The sequence below is a fragment of the Protopterus annectens genome, chromosome 7.part0, assembly GCF_019279795.1.
Source record: "Protopterus annectens isolate FY-2018-M chromosome 7.part0, PAN1.0, whole genome shotgun sequence".
NCBI lineage: Eukaryota > Metazoa > Chordata > Ceratodontiformes > Protopteridae > Protopterus > Protopterus annectens.
Genome location: NC_056739.1, coordinates 133,410,776 through 133,428,274, shown reverse-complemented (window position 1 = coordinate 133,428,274; position 17,499 = coordinate 133,410,776). Strand labels below are relative to the sequence as shown.

General features: G+C 40.6%; 1 protein-coding gene across 5 annotated transcripts in view; it reads right to left on the bottom strand.

The window, feature by feature from the left end:
* Window positions 1–17,499, bottom strand: part of SCUBE3 (signal peptide, CUB domain and EGF like domain containing 3) — a 3,541,316-nt gene that overhangs the window by 1,894,172 nt on the left and 1,629,645 nt on the right. For all 5 annotated transcript variants that reach the window (XM_044076569.1, XM_044076573.1, XM_044076571.1 and 2 more), the window contains exon 4: window positions 7,064–7,189. In XM_044076569.1, coding sequence (XP_043932504.1) covers window positions 7,064–7,189 — 126 coding nt within the window. The remainder of the gene's footprint in view (window positions 1–7,063; window positions 7,190–17,499) is intronic.

The window sequence follows — 17,499 nt, the reverse complement described above, 5'->3', positions numbered from 1 at the left end:
CGCTGCACCACTGCACCATCCAGTATTTGGGAGATATGACAGAACAAGACAGTCTGGAAATATAGGACTTTTTCAACATTTTTTGGATTTGTGGGGGCTCTAAAGTATATGCCCTACTTCATGTCAATGTTTGGAAAAATGCTTTGGGGAGGGGAAGAGAGGGGAAACAGCTAACTGTAAGAAAAGAAAACATTTTTTTCTTAATAGTATAGTATTTGTGGTGTATGGTTTTCTTTGCATGCTATTTTAAGTGTAATGGGGACTGTAAACAAGTGCTGCTGTTTTTTTCTTCCACCCCCTTCTCTCTTTCTTCTTGTACAGTTTTGAGAAATATATGCAATGCAATGTAAAAAAAATACCCTGGTTAAAAAGGCATGACAAAGTTAAAATGAATGTACTTTTTCCTTCTTGCACAGAGAAATGACTGTATTAAGGACCTTAGATGATTGATGAGTTTTAAGAGAGAGCAAATAAATGAAAAAGAATATTGAATATTATGACACTTTTTCTAGCAAATGCATGTATACTTAGCAATTCTACAGATGGTCTTCATGTTTTCCTCCTTTCTTTTTCTTTATTCAGTTTTAATTAACATAGACACTGCAATGTACAAAAGGGTGAGATAGGATAAGTGGGGGAGAGAGGAAAGGTCTGGTTAAGAGTGTATGACAAAAGAAAAATCGGTGTGCTTTTCCCATGCTTGCATAGGGAAATAACTGTGTTAAGACACTAGGCATTTTCCAGTAACAAGTTTATTACAAAATATGTAAATGAAAGAACATTGAATATTATATATATTTTTTTCTGGCAAACAAGGTACCCTTAGCAGTTTGTGTCTGGTTTGCATGTCACTAGAAGACAATTTGATAAAGAGAAATGGCTTGGAGAAAGTGTTTACTGAAAGCATTCAAGTGTTTTCTCAGCTGTGAGAGCTATAAAGATAGACAAAATAAAACAGCACTTACTAACAGCACAGACTGTACCATGTGTCTTAGCATGACTAAACTTTCTTTTTGGTTAATTCTAACCTGTCTGTGGGGCTATCAACTTAGAACTTTTGTTCTTATTAGGAAGCAAAAATTTCAATATTTGAATACATACATAGCTTTGTGTGTTATTAAGTTAATAGTTTTTTTGGAGGGGTGTTTGTTCTGTTTGAGGGCTCTCATAAAAACAAAAATTTATGTAAGATGTGGCATAGGCTGAAATGGATATGACAAGAAACTGTATAAAAGACCAGCCTGCCAAACAGTACGTGCATGTAATATAAAAGTTGAAAATAGACATTTAACAAAACAGCAGTTATACATAAAAGGTGGTAATAATAACTACATAAGAAAATTATGCTTTCTGTATTGTCTTTCAATCTGAATGGTCTTGCAGATAAATATAAAAAAGAAAGAGTATTGAACTATATTGTAAAATGGAGAGTGCAAATAGCTATGCTACAGGAGACACACCTGGAAAGAACTGAACATGTGAATTTCATAAAGAAAACTTTTCAGGATGGTTATTTAGCAGAATATCTGGGGCAAAGGAAAAGAGGAGCATTTATATTAATTGCAAGAGGAGCTCCAATAGTGACAGAAGAGAAAAAAATAATGGAAGATAGATAGTACGAAGGGTCTACTGGCAAGGGAGGAGGATGGCACTGGCATGCATTAACATTCCACCTAAAACTGCTATAATGGAGCTTAACAAAATTCTGGGGAGAAATAAATCAGCTTTCAGCAAGGAACACTACTTATAGTCGGCAACTGGAATTTGGTTTGCAACAGTGAAGATGTGTCTGGGGGGGCCTAGAAGGGAAAATATAACAAAGGAGGGTATATTTTTGAAGACTTTTATGGAAATGTTTGGGCATGGAAGATGTGAATTCAGTACTAAGAGTTCAGAGTGAATTTAAATATTATTCTCCAAAATACAAAAACTGGGCTAGGACAGATTTATATCTCACAGGAACATGTGCATTTAACTGAAGGTCTTGAAAAGCACCCAGTGACTATTTCAGATCAAGTGCCAATAATACCTAAAATAAAAATTCAAGGTAACAAAATAAAAATGAGACACTGGGGCTTTCCCATTTACCGGCTGAAGAGAGAGGAATTTAAGGAACTGGTTTTGAAACTAACTCAGGAGCTACTAGAGAAGATAGAAATTTCTTCTGAAAAAATAGCTAGGGAGGGGGATAAAATTAAAGTGGAGTTTAAATTATTTTGAAAATAAAGGAAAGGAAGCTATGGCTAAGAAGTAACAAGAATTATTTAGAAGGAGTGACAATTGTTCAAGTATTGCAAAATAGGGGGGATCTCTCAGAAGAAGAAAAGGAGCAACTGCAGAATGCTAAACAGAAAATAAGAGATTGCCTTGATAATATGCAAGAGTTTAGAAAGATTGCTGTTAAGCAACTGTTTTTGATGATAATTCTAGAGTACAAAAACTGTTAGCACAATGACTCAGGCAACAGAAAGTGGAAAGGGCTGTCACCAAGCTTAAGGAGCACAAAACAATGAAGATAACAAGAGATTCTGTAGAAGTATTAGAACTATTTTAAAAATGTTATGAAAGTTTGTATAAAGCAGAGAAATACGGAAATCAAGAAAAGGTACAAATGGAAATGCTTGTAGAAGAATTAAATATGCCAAGGTTAGAAATAGATGAGGTTCAAATACTAACAGAATAGGAAGAGATGAGATAAACATGGCCGTGAATAACCAATCTACAGGAAAGTCTCCAGCAGTAGATGGTATTCCTGTGGAATTTGGAAGCTAGGAGGGAAAAATTTGATAAAGATCTGGAAGGTTTTGTTTAATAGTATTTTAACAGGAGGAGAAGCACCAGCATCCTGGAAGAAGGTGGTGGTAAAGGTAATACCTCAAGAGGGTACAGATCCAGCTTCATACAAGGCCCATTTCAATACTAAACCATGATTATAAAGTGTTTATGTCTACAATGGCAAAAAGAATGTCAAAAGTGATGCCAAAATTGATAGATATGGATCAGTGTAGTTTTGTGGAGGGGAGGCAAACATCTGACAATATTAACAGAACACTAAAGATCCAGAGAGAAGCCAAATGCAAGAAAATATCACCATTATTGGTGGGTTTTGATGCAGAGAAAGCATTTGACAGAGTAGACTGGCACTTCATGAGCAGAGCAATGGAAGCAGTTGCTTTCCCTGATACAAGTATAAGGGTGATTACAAGTGTGTGTGTATATATATATATATATATATATATATATATATATATATACACATACATACATACATGAGGGATCAGAGGCAAAAATCTGTCGGAGTACAGGAACCAGGCAGGTATGTCTGCTTTCCCCTTTGTTGTTTGCATTATATTTAGAACCATTGGCAAAGAAATCAGGGACTCAGAAATTCAAGGATATAATTGGTATGATAGTCAGGAAACGTTGGCTCTACTTGCAGATGATATTATTTTATACATGACAAAACCAGAAAGGGACACTACAGTGTTGTGGAACATTTTAAGGCAGTTTCAGATCTTCTCAGGATATAAAATTAATGAAGCTAAAACAAAGGCAATAGCAGTAAATTATGCACCCACACACAAATTGGTCCAACAATATCCATATTTATAGGGACATGATAAAATTAAGTATTTAGGGTATGGATTAGAAATGTGATTGTTGTTGCAGCTAATGATATGTGGGAGGAGACTAAACAGACGATAATACAAAAACTGAGAAACTGGAAGCTTTGTTATACGGATACTAAGATACAAGAAATTAAAATGTCTTTAGTCCCTTTTGTCTTGTACACAAATCAGGCATATTTTTATCATCCAGAGGAGAAGCTGTGGATATAAATTAAAAAAGAGTTTAAGAATTTTATCTTGGAAGGGAACACAGCATGGGTCAAGTGAGATAAGCTGATTTTTCCAATAGAACAAGGTGGACTAGGATTACCCAATTTGAGGGGCATTTTAGAATAACACAGTTAAGTCTTTTACACATAGCACAAGCAGAAAACTATAATTCAAAGTGGAAAGGAATGATGATGATACAGGGGGGTAGCTCAAAAAACAAGGAGAGATTGGGATTTTGGATGCAGACTCTTGAGGAGAACAACAATCATACAGAGTATTATATTCATAAAATAGCAGGGAGTATTCTAAGAACTAAACCAGCACGATAATGGAAAAAAAGAGATTCTGCCAATAGACATGACTGTTGTTAAGGATACAGATAATAGGCAAGAGGGGGCTGGAATTTATTGGAGAAAATTGGCAAAGGAACCAAGGTATTGAGAGCAAATAACTACAAAGGGAATGGTAATAGAATGGGAGGAGGCCAATCAATTATTTGGACTGCAGGTTAGAGATTGCCTTCCCTATCAAGGATTGATATCAGAGTATAGTAAAAGAGTAATAAATAGAGGGGGTCCTAAATGAAACAGCAGCACTGGTAGAGTTTTTAATAGAATCTAGAACTGAAGCTGCCATTAAAAAAAGAATAATTAGTAGAGCATATAAAGTACTGCATGATAATTATAAGAATCAAGCAGAGGAGCTTAGAAAGGATTGGGAAGAGATTGAATGAATAATTCACAAAGAGACAATGGGGGCTATATCTCTCAAATATGCAACAAAGTCTAGAAGATTTAGAACCTTTGCCTGAAAGTGTTTACATAGGTATTTTTATACCCAAAGTAGACTCCAAAGAATTTTTCCTCAGGTGGATAGCAAATGTTGGAGGTATAACATGGAAGATAGAGGTGGCCGGGAACTTATTTTTGGGGAGTGTAATGAGCTGGCAGACTTTAGGGATTCCCTGTAAAACACTGTCAGAGATGTTGGGTGAGCAGATTGGATTGACTGGGGAGATGATTTTTTTGAGCTATGATAAAGACACGGAATTGCCTAGACATAGCTTGCAGAGTCTAATTATGGTGGCTGGCAAAAAAGCAATTACTAGAAAATGGAACTCCAAGTCTAGATCAACTTTACTAGAAGTAGTGAATATAGTAACAGAGACAAAACAACTGGAATTGGGATCTTTAGAAAAGGGACAGCGCAAACTACATAGAAAAAAATGGGAATTGTGGGAACAATATATGCAGAGAAGGAAGGAGGTTTAAGAGGCAGGATTTGAATGAGCCATATAATGCTCAACTGAGAATGATTGGATATATTACATGATGTTTAATGTTTGCAACTACAGTTGTTTTTAGTGGTGTCTGTGATGTATAATGTTTGCAACTAAAGTGGTGTCAGTGTTTGTTTTTCATTTCTATAACTGTAAGATTGCCTATTTCATACGTGATGACTTAATAAAGATGTTTACTGAAACAAAATTGTTACAACTGGGAGTAACAGAAGAAACAAGGAAAAACTCCTGCAATGACACAGAGATAAACAGATGGAAACAACTTCCCAGGAAAACAATACACTGTTGTGTTTCTACAAGTGCTAAATGTTTTATAAGTTAGGGTTAGACAATTTACATCATCTTTTGTTAGAGTCAGGTGTAAGCCCAATTACTTTGCAGGGTGTCTTTTTCTGAAATATTTTCATTTGAATTTCTCCATAAAATTACCTATTTGTTTCTGTAGTTTAACAATCAGCATATTTTGTATAATTTTAAGTATTTTAATATTCAGCTACAAAAGCTTGTGGCTAGATTGTTACTGAGGGCAATTACAAAGATTTGGTAAAATACAAATGCTAGTATCCATCTTCTGAACAGAAACCACTTTGCTACTGCTACAATAAACTCATACAATATGATTGGTTTATTTTTAAGAGTGTTCGGTTATTGTGTGACTGGAAATGTGACTGTTTGGAGTACCAGATTGGTCTAGTTGGTGGCAATGTGGTACAACAGAAGTAAGGAGGAGTGGTGGTACAGAAGTACTACTTGACACCTCCTAGACTCCTGTATAGTCAAGGAGTGTAAATTCATATAAGCAAAGGTCTAGTCATCTATCAAATATAGCATTGCTAGACATGACCTCTGAATGTGAAGAATGGAATCCTGGTTACCAGTGGCTATAACCCTACTTTCCAGTTGCACAGTATGAAGTTTATCTTCATGTGGCCAGTATTGGTCACAGCCTAAGGCAGCAGTGCACTTTCACCACACACTCAAGGTCATAGATCTGGCAAACTCCAAAAAAAAAAAATATATATATATATATATATATATATATATATATATATATATATATAAAGTGAACATCACAGCAACCATGTAGAGGAAAGGGCTTACATAATACACATGTATGCATGCCTTCCCCTTTACCATTAGTTTGACTCGGGTACAGGAAGAGATACAGGCTGTCAACATTGTTCACCAAGTAGATCCTTAAATCTCTGAAGGAATGTTTTACTTGCAGTCATGTGACACAGACAGACCTGCACAGAGAAGATCCAGTAAGGGTGCATGCTACGGGTTATTCTTCATGAAGTGTACATGCTGCCATTTATTGCACAACATGCAATATGACATTGCATGTCAGAAGATGAGCTAGATCTAAGACAACAGAAAATAGCCATCTGCAAACTCAGACTACTGTATGTCTGGAAGTGGATAACTACCGATTGACTGTAAAGGAGGGGGCATAGGGAGTGGTTACATGCAACCTAAATGTGAAACCAAAGCTCACTGTAAGAGATGGCAAAGCAGTTATGACCCAAGACAAATAGGATGCCTAGAAAAAGGCTGAATGATGTAAATGCAAAAACAGTTAGCTCCAGTGGTGTGCCATTGGTACAGTGATCTGTACACCTCTATTCACCTTCTTGACTGTAGGCAAAGTACACTGAAAACATGATCAACTAAAGCTTCTTGTGATAAAGCACAGGTCCTTCTGGCCATGAATTCTTATACCCTCATGACTGATTTGCTGTATTGTTTCAGTACAGCTGTTAAATCAGCATTCTTGCAAAGTACATCTTGAGGAGAAGGAGAATACTGTTAAACCAACCATCCTGCAAAAGTATATCTCATGTAAAAACATCTGGAGACTAACATGCAGAAGCTTAAGGCAAACCATATATTTAAAAGGATGCTCATGATATGAAACACTTACATTTACAGTCTCTCTGGTTCTTGGTAAGTTCAAATCCAGGTCGGCATTCACAGGCAATTCCTCCCTTGGGTGTTTCTCGGCAGATGTGTGCACAGCCATGGTTCTTGTTCATACAGTTCATTCCTTCTGTTAAAAAAAAAAAAAAAAAAGTTACCAGTGCCAGCTTAATGACAGAGCTAGTTCAGAATTACATTCCAACATCATTACAATCCAACACTTTTTCCATCAAGAACTGTACATCTAGCATAATCTGTGCACCTTATATATAAAGCAACACAATGAAAACATGAGTATGGTGAAGATTATATTTTCAGTTGTTGGTACTGAAAAGGTACAAAACTCCAATCCAGTAATAAAAAAAAATCACTTTGACTGGTAGACCATTGGAATATTTTCACACATGACAAAAGGCAACCTTAATGACATGAAGAGTACCAGAAAAAAAAGATATGTAAAATACTTGACATATTATCTTAATTTTTCAGACGACTTTGTATTGGCTGAACACTTAGGTAATCCTTGCTGGTCTATAAATTTCAAGTTCCTAGCCTCTGTGTGCATTCTATCTGCCCCATTCAAAGGATCCTTGCACCATGTTACACATGCCCCAGAGACTCTCAGTTCTTAACCCCAATTCAAACAGTGGGGAGATTATAACTGCAAGAAAATAAACTGATAAGTCTGGCACTGTGGCACAGCGGGATGGAGGCCTGACTGTAATGTAGGTACTGGGGAAGATAGATTATCCTGCCTAGCAATTACTGGAAGTGGAGAAACCAAGCAATCAGCTTGCGACTCTGTAGGATGGGGCTGACCAGTCCCTGCAGATGACACAACAGATCTGAAGTTGGATCCGGAGTCCATCGGCGGTGAACTAGGTGAGGCTAGAGAAAGGGGAACTTGACATGACAGAGCCAAAAACAGCAACGAGGATCACTTTGCTTCTCAACCGTTGAACTTTCTTCAACAATTGGGGAATTAGGGGGATTGGTGAGAAGGCATAAAGTAGTCCCGGGGGCCAAACATGTAGAAGGGCATCTCTTGGGGACTCCCCTGAGGGGGGATTAGGGCAAAGTAGCTGCTGCATTTCCGGTTTATGGGATATGCAAACAGATCATAGCAAAGCCTACCCCGCTGACGAAATGTCTTTGTCACTACATTGGGATTGAGAGACCACTCATGAAGCAGGAGACTGAATCTGCTCAGTTTGTCCGCAATTACGTTGGAGTTCCCTGGAATGTGCATTGCTATAAGAAAGCAGTTGGAGGCGATCGCCCATTGCCAAACTCTTAAGGCTTCCTGACATAAAGGGTAAGATTTGGTTCCCCCCTGTTTGTTGATGTACCAGATCACTGACATGTTGTCTGACTGAATAGAAATTGTCCCAGACTGGAGGGCAGATTGAAATGCTTGCAACGCTAAGTGCACTGCCCTCAGTTCTAGGACGTTGATATGCAAACTGGCCTCTTGAGGGGACCAAGTGCCTTGGACAGTCTTTCCCTTAAAAATGCCCCCACCCACACCACACCAGGGATGCATCCATGGTCACTATGGCCTTGGGCTGAGAGGGTGTAAAGGGGCAGCTCCATAATTCCTCTTCTGGCTTCATCCACCACTATAATTCCTGCTTGCATTGGTTGGTTATGCAGATTAGGTGGGACACTGGGTGTGTTAAGAGAGACTACTGTGACACCAGGAGCCACTGAAGCAGCCTCATGTGGTACCTTGCCAGAGGAACTAGGGTGATTGTTGCTACCATGGACCCATGAAGTTGTAAGACTAGACGAGCTGGAACTTTGCCTTGAGAGAGTATCACTTGAAGCTGTGACCTCAACCTGAGTAGTCTGTGCAGAGGCACAGCAGCCATGCAGGATGACCTCAACCTGAGCAGTCTGTCAAGAGGCACAACAGCCACACAGGGTGAACTCAACCTGAGCAGTCTGTGGACAGGCACAGCAGCCATGCAGGGTGACTTCAACCCGAGCAGTCTCTGGAGAGGCACAGCAGCCATGCAGGGTGACTTCAACCCGAGCAGTCTCTGGAGAGGCACAGCAGCCATGCAGGGTGACTTCAACCCGAGCAGTCTCTGGAGAGGCACAGCAGCCATGCAGGGTGACCTCAACCTGAGCAATCTGTGGAGAGGCACAGCAGCCATGCAGGATTCTGTATTTAGTGTTGCTTCAATGAATTATATTTCTTGTGTGGGGGATAGTATTGACTTTTCCCCTGTTGATTGAGATGCCTAAGAGCTCTGCAAACCTTAGAATGGAGTCAAAAGCAGAAAGCAGTAGATGCCTGGTGGGGGAGGGTGAGGAGACAGTCATTTAAATAAGGAAACACATGGAATCCCTGTAGTCTTATGTGAGTTGCTACCACTGCCATGCATTTGCTGAAACCCTGGGGGCTGTGGTGAGACCAAAGGGCAGTGCTCAAAATTGGTAATGACTGGCTCTCAGCTGGAAGCAGAGGTATCTTCTGGTGCGCGTGTCCATTCTTATGTGATATACGCATCCTGAAGATCTATAGAGCACATCCAATTATCTTTCTCCAGAAAAGGAAGGATAGACTGAACCATGACCATCCAGAATTTTGTTCGTTGAACAAACTTGTTCAGAACACTAAGGTCTAGGACTGGCCTCCAGTGCCCCGTCTTTTTTGGCACTAAAAAGAATCTCGAGTAAAATCCAGATCCTATTTGGTCTGGTGGGACTGTTTGGATGACTCTTTTTTTGAAGTAGCTTTTGGATTCTGAATGCTGCTATATCCCTCTGACTGGGTAGAACATCGGGGATTTGTCTTAGTGGTCTGGGATAAAGGTTGAAGGAGATATGGTAACCTCTGGTAATTATTGCATGCAACTAGAAATCCAAAGTTATTGTTTGCCAGGCTAAATGATGCAGAGAGAATCTTCCCCTGAATGCCTCCAGAGGTAAGCAATTGGGCCACTGATAGAGTTGTCCCAAGAAAAAATCCCTGGAACCCTGGTTATGTGGGCCCCCTCTGCCATGGGAGCGACATCTTCCTGATGAGTCCCCCCCCCCTGCCCTGGGGAGAATACTCACCACATTTGTCTCAAAAAGGCCCTTGGGACTTCCTTAACCACATCTTTCCGCTTCTCTGATTCCTGGAGTAAGGTCATTGAGGAGTGGAAAAATGCAAGCCCACAGCAGAAAGGGTCTTTCAGTCCTTCTCACACCTGGCTAATGTGTCTCTGACTTTTACAAACAACGATGTAGCATCAACAGGAGCACTGACAAAGGAAGACTTGAAAGGGTCCATGAAGTCACATAAGCACATCCAGGCATGATGCTTAATGGCAACGCCTGTACCTGCTGCCCTGGCTGTCCCTTCGACTGTATGTGCAATAAGCCACATGGACGAGTTGAAGATTGATTCTGTGGTGGCAAACTGGGAGCAACCTTACTGCATACCTCATCAGACACTCCTCCTGCCAAGGTCCCTGAAAGCTCAGTTATCAGGTCCTTTTGAAGTCACGTGAAATGTGCCAAAAAATTCAAAGGTTGTTGAAGCACAGACCTGCTTCCCGAATCTGTCCATTGTCCGAGACTTTCAGTTTGGAGGATGGACAGCAGGATTGTCCTTGGTGAGTTCCTACCATAGCATCTACCACTAAACCTTTAGACCAGTGGGGCTGACCTTTGGGTGTGGACAGAATTTTGTCTAGTCTCCAGGGGAATTGGCTCTGTAGTGTCAGGAGCCTTTCACGCATGCCGCACAATGAGGTTGACCAATTCATTGGCAGGTGGGGTCACCCAAGAAAAAGAAGGTCGGGCACAAAAAGCCTGCAAGAAAACAGATTCCTTTGAGGAAAGGTCTGTGGACTTTCAATCACCTTTCTGTTTTAAGATTTCCAGGATGTCTCAGAAGCAGATATCTTCAGGGGGGTGACTGTGGGGACCCTTCCCCTTCATTGTAATCTGTATCCTCGGTGACAGAATCTTCTGGAGAATCTATGTGCTTCCTCTTGCATGATCTCTTAAAGGGCAGCTCCTCAGAAGGAAGGTTTGAGGAGGACTCCGAATAGAGGGTACCATGCAGCGGGGTTGTCTTACTGCTCTTGTGCCCACTGCCCTGATGTAGCAGATTGTGACAGCTGCAAGCCAGAGGATACATACATGTGACACTCCGATGAGGATGATGCCAACTGTGAGCCTGCTGAGATGAGCGCATTCTTCATAATCTGAAAGGCAGGCCCAGCCGAAGAAGAATAGGAGCCCAGAACCAAGAAAGACAACCTTGGAACTGGGGTCACACCCTGTTCTGACAACCCCACCTCCAGAGAAGGAGCCGCTAGAGGACTCGGAATTGCCAAAGCACCAGGAACTGTAGATGGCACCGTGGAACAAGAGTAGAGCCAAACTAGGGACCCCGGAGCTGGAAGCCAAGTCACTGTCCCATGGGTGGGTTGGCGCCGACAGAGCCGTTGACCACAGAGTTGGTTCTGGAACCAAGGTGAGGTCCACCATCAGTACTGAAGTATTTGGTGCTTGCAGCATTGAAGTCGGTGGCTCCAAAACCTGAGAAGAGGTTGAAGGTGGAAGATAAGTGGGAGTCCTTCGACAGTAAACCTCAGTTCCGGATGGGAGAGATGTCCTAGACAGGGCAGGGAGACCTCTGGCTGCCAAGAGCTGATCCACTAATCTGACTACATTAAGCTCTGGAAGGCTCCTGGTGGAAATGATGGACATCCCCGTGGGTGATTCTCTATGCTCACTAAAGGGACTCAACTGCTGACCACAGAAGGGGTCAACAGATAGGTGGTACCTAGTCTTGGGTATTGATTTGGCCGCTGGCACTGTGGTCGGCTGACCAATGGTTTGTTTTGGTGGGGGGGGTGACCAGTTTGACTGGGGAAACTACTGTTGCTGCAGAGAGGGCCATAGGTACTGATGAAGGGGTCGGTACAGACGTTACTTTCATAGGTTCAGTAGTTGTCGGCACCGTGGGTAAGTTACAGGCTTCAGTGCTGAAATGGTAGCAGGTGTCAATTTTGTAATCTTAGGCCTCGGTTCTGAGGTATGAATTGAGACCTGGACCATAGAAGATTTAGACTCTTGAGATTTAGGAGACACTGGAATGGAGCGGCTCCTCTTTTTTGGGGAGACTTAGACGTCTTCACCTCGGACAAAGCCTCACCAAAAGGGCATTTTAACAGCCCCTTGAGGATCAATTTGTTTTGCCCCTCTGCAAGAGTTCGGGCACTGAAACCCTTGCAGAGGTCACAACACGGTTGAATCTCTAAATGTGGCACCCCCAAACAATGCACACAAGAAAGATTCCCATCCGAACTGGGCATCATTCTGCCACACTCGCACTGCTTGAAACCAGTAGTTCCTTTATACTTTTCAGCCATCTTTCAAATTTTAAACAAGGCACGCACACAGACACAAACTTTCTCGCTGATACACACACAAGGAGCAAGAGAAAAGGGAATAAAGAAAAAATTTTTTTTTTTTTTTTTTTTTTTTTAAGAAATGGTCATACCAACAATGGTAGTGAAGAAATACCACAAAGGGTAAAGGAGAGATAAAGGGAATACCAATGATGGTATTTAAAGAATTACCAGAGGGAAGAGGCTATACCAACAATGGTAAGACAAGTATTTACCGATAAGGTAAAAGGTAAAGAAACAGCACCCACACTCAAAAAGTAAAGCAGTAACAAGAAAAATATCAAGCAACAAGTTGACAGAGGCAAAATGTGTGTGTGTCGAGGCAGACTAGATCTGAGTGGAAGGGAAAAGAGGCAGAAAGACACTATGGGTAGCCTTAGCTTGAGAGTTTCTGACTGGCGCGTGCCTGATATAACGGCCGAGTTGGTTCCGAGGACGGAGCCAAAACCCAACAATCAAGAAAGAATGAAGATTGACAACATCGGATATAAGCTATCACAAGCTCGGTACTTAATGTCCCCTGGAAATCAGACTAACACCCAATGGGCTCTTGCAGCAAAATCAAACAAATAACCAAAAATGCAATTGCAGGCTGCTTTCCCTTTTAGCTGATCGTGTCCTTGGTGTAGGGAGATGTTCATTTCTGCTCTGAAGATGTACAAAACTGTTGAAGTCATGCTGAAAGGGCAGCTTGTAGCTAATCCCCACCAATGTGGAATTTTAATGCAACACAAACTCTTACGGGAAACATCATACAGTGTGACTACTGTAACAACAGTGGATAATGGCTTAAAGTATACACACCAGCAAGAAAAAGTATGGGTGATGTCACTTGACAACATATTCTGTGCAATGTGTAGGCAGTTTTGTATGTATTTTCATTTCTCCAGTATCTATGGAAGGACAAAAGGCAAAGAAAAAAAATGTATATGGTTCCCAAAATGACCATTGTGGGCTGCAGAGAGCCAGTTCTGGTAATGACCTAGAGATGAGACAGGTGCTAATGCCTGTAATTAACCTTTTACACTTTAAGAACTAACTGCAGAAACAGAAATGTGAAAGAATGCACATTAACCAAGGAATGCCAAAATGTTTTGGAGAAAAGGTACATCTATAAATACATGTATGTGAAAAAAACACATACAGTACATAGGTACATATTCACACACACAGAAACATATTAGTGTGCGTCTTAGAAATGCAACGTACATGTGCATCTTTTGTCAAAGATAGAATCTGTCATTTTTAGGTATCAGAAGCATGAAGCTGCCTAAATCTTGTGCATGTTGAAATTAATGTTATCTATAACTTTCTTCCCAAAGCCCAGCACACATGCACACTCACGCACACACACACACATACACACATACACTATTTCACAGGAACATTTCTTTAACACAATTTTTCTTTAGTGTTCATTACACTATTGCCTAGTAAAATAAAGCAATCTTTTCTGGTGATTTTCAGGTCTACAAGAAACAGGACTGGTCTAGAGGTATGATTTATACTTGTCAGCAATCATTTTGTTCTGTTCCCTTTGTAGGTCCCTTAACATGTTGCAGCAGCTACACCGCTAGCTTGTTTTGACTCTGTGTACTTAAGCAGCTTCAGTGTAACTAGAAAAAGAGTGTTGATAGAGTGCTGACGGCTTCTTTTTTCTTTTTTTAACAAAATGTCATTCTGTAAAAACACAGTACTGCTGTACAGCCAAGCAGTTAATCTGAAAAGCATGTAACTGCCACATAAATGGTACAATATTAAAAGGGCAAACCACAGTAAAACATTTCTATGCATTTTGTTTATTTTTCCTATTTAAAGCCAATGCTTAGCAAATAGTTCCAGAAGAGGATTCTTTGGCTCAAAGCCCCCTTGGTACTTCACTAACAGCATGTTTAATAGAGATGCTTTTCCTTGGTTTGACTACATTTTTGTTTGGGTCTAAGTTACACAATCTTTACATGAACTGAGATCCAGTGTTCTCAAGTCCAAGTTTATTGGTAAACTGCTCATTGTTGATTTTTCACCAGCCTTTGCTGAAATCCATACTTAGCCTGCAGCAATGAACACCAACTAAACTTTTAATGTAGAAGCCATCAAAAAGTAAGAACCAAGCAAGCTGCAATGCAAAGTCAAAATGTATGGTAAAGTATGCTGAAATACTAAGAGTTTTAGTCTCTCCACTCCTATCAACCTGCACTCTAAAGCTTCAACACTGAAGATTCCCAAACACACTCGAGCTTCCAAGAAATTTAAAGGAGTCAACATTTCCTTCTGCATTAGCGTTGAGATCATTAATACATGGGACTGGCATAAGCAACTTTGAACAGGCATTCAGCTAACTGGTCTTTGCTATATACAGTTTACCTGTGTATCTATTCCTCATTATCTGTACTCACCAAAAGTAGAGACAACTTGTAAACAACTGGGTTAATGGAAAAATTAAGGTGTGTCAGGGAAACCTACCTCAAACTAGCAAAAGAAATCAGATTCCTCAGTTACAGAGACAAAATGTACTGTCAGAAAGAAATCTACTCAAACATTGTTCCTTTAAACAAAGACGTGTTGTACTTCATGGCTAAATAAGAAAACTCCCATCCTACTAAAAGTGTTGCAGCTATAATACTTGTGTTAGAGGGATAGACAACACCTACTCCTTAGGTAACAGACTGTATATGAATCACTGAGGCATGGACAGGAGCATTCCTCTCAACTTCACTGCTCAAAAATTCTGAACAAAGCCAAAAATAATGGAGAGGCAAAGGGCCCAAATCAGGGACAAATTTAAAATATTCATCTAATTCACTTACATACACACTTACATACAACAGCAGGTTTTACATCAGCATTCATTTTCAAAATAGTAAGCACAAAACTCTAAATGTCGAACACAGACTGACTTTAATCCACAGTGATTTACGAGAAAAATTAAGCATTTTACAAAGGACAGGGCAAACATATGAGGCAAAATATGGACAGCTGAACAACAAACCCTCTTAAGATGCACCTCAAAGCATCTAGAGTTCTATGACTTGTGGAAGCATAGGGCCAGAAACCCATCTTTATTCAGTTATTTCTTCCACACTTATTACAATAGAGTCTTGGCCAATTAGAACATGTTAAAAGGATGGAGGTGGAGTGCTAAAAGGTAAGACACGTCAATAATGCACAAAACAAGTTTTCTGTTTGAATGTTGTTAGGTCAGGTTGGGGAAAACCAGGCAGATGGAAGGAGGAGGTAAAGAGACTATTGTGCAACAGGGGGCCCCCAAGGTGTCCACAGGCTAAGGCTTCATTTCACCTATGGCTAAGCTTGTAAATTTCAGTGTGACATCCGAGGTGAATATAGTTAATAAAGTGCTCATAAACAGTGGATGAAAATAAATGACCCCATCTGTTTGATCACAGATAATGCCTACTGATCTGCCACAATAGAGCCCCATCACATTCCTATCAGCCCTCCATCCCCACCACTGTCTTGCTTTTAGGTCACCAGACTGCACTGCAAATAGTCGCAGATTAACTAATTTTACATTAGCACATGCTATTTTAAATGCTGTTTTAAAGCTCATGCTCAGAACAATTGGTTTTGGGCTGTACAGCAACAGTACCATATGCAAACACACTACCTTGTGAGCTGTTAAGAAGTGTAGTTTTTCACACAGGTTTACCTAGATTCTAACCTGCCTGCAGCACTCCCACATTCCCACTGGCATACTCATGCCTGAATAACTATACCCGGTTCTCATATTCTTCCCCTTTTCATTACTGTTACTTCTAACTGGTAATAAGGAAGTACATTCAACATTCCCATCAAGAAGTTTGCAACATGTCTACCAACTATGATAAGGTGGGCTTTCATTAGCATAAACATAACATGACTGGGACAACAAACAAGCATCTCAAACTTCACTAGAAAATCCCCTACCCATCTGCTTATAGTCTACAAAATCCTGCAAAACAGACAGGGGTGGGGTAGAGTATTCCCTTCTTCCTACTACCCTGCCCATACTGTCACGTCAGTCGCCCTGCTAGACAGCGGTCCAGGGGACTAAATAATGTGGGAAGAAATAGCCAGGGAATTGTTATGGCTAAGCTTGTATAGGCCCTAGGGCCGATAGCCTAGTACCAACCTATGTAAAGTAAAAGGCTGCTGACAGCCATAATCATTTCTAGTTATGCACATCCCTGTCCAGTTCTAGTGGAGCTTGCTATTGCCACCAGGCACATACTCTAACTGCATCCCAGTATGCATCATACCATAGACGTAGTCAGCATGGCGTACCTCAAGCTTACATTTATTTTCAGACAGCCATTTGGCCTATCCAGTCAAGTATCCAGTCTTGATCTAACACAAATGGTTAGAAATAACCAAATCTAATTTCACGACTAGTAACTATACGCTACTGGATTTCATAATCGGAACACAAGCATCACAAGGTTGCTCAGCTTACACTGGAGCCACTATCAAACAGCAATCATGTTTTAGTAAACTTAAGGTCAGATGGAGAGGTCAAATTCCTTGCCTTCATCTCAAGAACATGCAAATAATGGTAGAGAATGCATTTGTAGACGAGCTGGAGCTGAATGACTACAACCACATACTACAATTAAATGGCTCTGAAGTAGTTCTAGACTTCCTGGCGGGACACTTCAGAATGATGCTAAACTGGTAGTTCTTGGGGAGCAGGCTCACAGCTATGACTTACACCCGAGCGTAAACAGGTTAGGAATCTAGGAGATTGGTGGGAGCTGACTAGAAGCTCACCACCATGCCCACTGAAAGACAAAGGTTTCAATCTCTCTGAAATGCTTGCAGAAAAACAGCATGGAAGCACAACCAAGACTGACTAATTCAGGAACAGAACGCTACATCACCAAGGAAACCCCAAAGGTTTCAAAAGACAAACAGTCTGCTTGGCATGAAAACAGACTCCTGCCATTGTACCACCAATAGTGCAATGGCATATTTGGATGAAATTAGATCTCCCCTGGCAATTATTTTCCATTTGAGAAGTACACTCCAG